The following is a 3,536-nucleotide window of genomic DNA, read 5'->3' on the forward strand; positions in this document are numbered from 1 at the left end:
AAATAAAAGCTAAGACAACATCCCACACCCTGAGTTCAAGCTCAAGGACAAGCACACACCACATACAAAAAAAAATAGTGTTTATTAAAAGAATGGAAAGCAAATGATAATGTTCAGTGGGTGGATAATAAGCCTATTGAATTTTGTAAGTGTAAAGCCATGATAGAGACATAAAGAGTAAACAATATCATCGGGACCTAGAAAAGAGATTATTTGAAGTTTGGATTAAGGTTGTGGGGGTGAATTTTTTATTCCTTTGCATTAAAATCTCCAAGACTTAGTAATAAGACAGGTTTAGGATGGGAAAAGTAAAAGCCCAAGGATAAATATCACACCTCCTACCAAATAAACTGGGTGATCAAATTCTCTATTCACTGAGGTATGAGAAAGCAGGAGTTCTTTCTTTCACTCTGACAGTAGACAAAGAGCTTACTTTTATAAGTAAATGCACTAATAAAAGAATATGGTCACTTTATCATGCTAACTAGCATTGTTTTTCAAAAAATCATAAGGTCATACCTTTTAGAACCATATCAATTCCAAGCTTTCAAATCTGCATGTCACAAAATTTTGATTCTAGGTAAGAGTAAAATCTAACCTTTAACAAATTGATATAACAGAATCTAAAACAGATACATTGCTTGACAGAAATTTTCAACATTTATCTCAGTATTTTTCCAGTATGATGTAATTTTCTGACCTAATTGCTTCTTTTTTTAGTTCTATGTTTTAGCAGGTTATATTTAGAGAGCCTACATGAACAAATTATTTCTTCTTCTGATGTTCTTCTCCTCCTGCTACAATTACTTTCCTTTTCCTTCGCTTACTCCTCCTCTTCTCCATCTAGGGTACAGACTTTGAAGGACTATGGGTCAAAGCAATCACAGTGCTTTACATAATTTTATTCTGCTTGGCTTCTCTGACCATCCCAAACTGGAGAAGATCCTGTCAGGAGTCATCGCCATCTTCTACTTTATTACATTGATGGGGAATACATCTATCATTCTGGCCTCTCTCCTGGATTCTCATCTCCACACACCAATGTATTTTTTCCTCAGGAATTTATCTTTCCTAGACTTATGTTTCACAACCAGCGTTGTCCCTCAGATGCTGGTTAACTTGTGGGGCCCTGAGAAGACAATCAGTTATGTGGGCTGTATCATCCAGCTCTATGTTTATATGTGGTTTGGCACCATTGAGTGTCTTCTTCTGGCTGTCATGTCCTATGATCGTTTTACAGCCATTTGTAAGCCCTTGCATTATTTTGTAATCATGAACACACAACTATGCCTCAAGATGATTATCATGGTCTGGAGTATTAGTTTGGCCAATTCCGTAGTATTATGCAGTCTCACTGTGAATTTGCCTAGATGTGGAAACAACATTCTGGATCATTTCCTGTGTGAGCTGCCAGCCATGGTGAAGATTGCATGTGTCGACACCACCATGGTGGAAATGTCTGTTTTTGCTGTGGGTATTGTCGTTGTCCCCACTCCCCTTGTCCTTATCCTTATATCCTATGGCTACATTGCCAAAGCTGTGCTGAGAATGAAGTCAAAGGCAGGACGGCGCAAAGCAGTGAACACCTGTGGATCTCATCTCACGGTGGTGTCCATATTTTATGGGACTGTTATCTACATGTACCTGCAACCAGGTAACAGTGCCTCCAAGGACAAAGACAAGTTCCTCGCACTCTTTTACTCTATTATCACTCCAAGTCTCAACCCTCTCATCTACACCTTGAGGAATAAGGACATGAAAGACGCACTGAAGAAGCTGATGAGGGTTCACCAGGACTCTGCAAAACTGAAGAGGACCTCGAAATCATAGAAAATATTAAAGCAAATAAAGCAGTACAGTATGCTTTCTAATTAACTTTCATTTTTACTGAAACAACCCTCCAATCACACAGATCAATATATATTATCTTACTGCAATCGTATTGTGGGTACAAACAATATTAGAAACAGTGTGTTAGATCTTTTATGCCTCCAATTATTTGTATGGCCTCGGGATATACAAATCACTAGGAAATTTTGTATTTTCTGAGAATTTAATATACGGGAGTGTTAAACATAAGCTTGAATGAATTTAATTTATTCCACAGCCTGCTTTGGTTGTCTTGTTTCTTTACTTTAATGCTAATGCTCATATGTTACAAAATATAGACCTAAATGTTTTCAAATTTTTTTTTACAAAAAACAAATGAAATAATTAACAAAATGAAATTAACAAAATAAAATGATAACAAATGAAATGAATGACTTTGTATATTTATATTAACTCTTTTATGATGTTTTCTAAACATATGTCTGCTCTGATTGAGGCAATGCACTCTGTAATTATCATAGCTACATCTTAAAAATTTCACTCTATCTTCTATAGACTAGGCATAATGATCTATACATGTAATCCCAGGCACATTAGAGCTGGGGATTGAGAAGAGAAAGATTTGAAGTTAGTCTTGGCAAAAAGTTAGCAAGACCTCATCTTAAAGTTAGTCTTTCTTAAAGGTAGCTGATTCCTGTAGTCCAAGCTAGTTAGGAGACATTGATCCTCCTAATTCTGCCTTCTATCACAGTCACAGGTAGGGTCTGAGCAAAAGCACATGAGGTCCTATCTAAAAAGTAACCTAAAATTAACAAGAGCCAAGGGCATGGTTCAAGTGGTAGAATGCTTGCCTAGTGAACACAAGGTCCTCAGTTCCAATCCCAGTGCTGCCAAAACAAATAGTCTTTTATGAGGGTCTGTACTATTTAGACCTATTACTACTTTATCATTATATATATAGTATTATATATATATATATATATATATATAATATATAGTATTATGCAGTCTCACTGTGAATTTGCCTAGATGTGGAAACAACATTCTGGATCATTTCCTGTGTGAGCTGCCAGCCATGGTGAAGATTGCATGTGTCGACACCACCATGGTGGAAATGTCTGTTTTTGCTGTGGGTATTGTCGTTGTCCCCACTCCCCTTGTCCTTATCCTTATATCCTATGGCTACATTGCCAAAGCTGTGCTGAGAATGAAGACACAAATTTCAGAGTTCTTATGGTGACAACAAAGTAGTACTTATCTCGTATTCATTCATGAGTCTTTTAATCCATGATTGTCTCAACTTTAGTTAAGACTTTGAGACTACTTAGGTTTTTTACCTAGACCTATGGAATTGCAGAGCTGGTGTGAATTGTGACAAATTTAGCAATATTTACTTGCAATGGAAGTTCATAAAATAAATGAATCACTTGTGATCCTTTTGCCTTGATTTGGTATTTAGCTTTTATATAGAAAGGTAATTTTAATTCAACTTTCATATTTTCTGTTATCTGATACCTTTCATTGAAAGTCCACACTTTTAATTATTTTAGTAAATTATCATTTTGTTAGGATACCTTGCTAAAATAGAAAAATAATATTTTTTTCCTCTGTCATTTCATAATTGATAAAATGTAAAGAATCAGGCAGTAGATAATCATTCATTGACTAGAAAAAAACACAGTAATGGTTCACTTCACATATAGTGA

The 3,536-nt window shown here is 35.6% G+C and overlaps 1 protein-coding gene across 1 annotated transcript; it reads left to right on the forward strand.

The window, feature by feature from the left end:
- Positions 1-867: 867 nt before the first annotated feature.
- Positions 868-1,830, forward strand: LOC105996918 (olfactory receptor 2W1-like). The gene has a single exon (XM_013031158.1). The coding sequence runs from the start codon at positions 868-870 to the stop codon at positions 1,828-1,830; it is 963 nt and encodes a 320-aa protein (XP_012886612.1).
- Positions 1,831-3,536: the final 1,706 nt, after the last annotated feature.

Source organism: Dipodomys ordii, unplaced genomic scaffold (genome assembly GCF_000151885.1).
Source record: "Dipodomys ordii isolate 6190 unplaced genomic scaffold, Dord_2.0 Scaffold138, whole genome shotgun sequence".
Lineage (NCBI taxonomy): Eukaryota > Metazoa > Chordata > Mammalia > Rodentia > Heteromyidae > Dipodomys > Dipodomys ordii.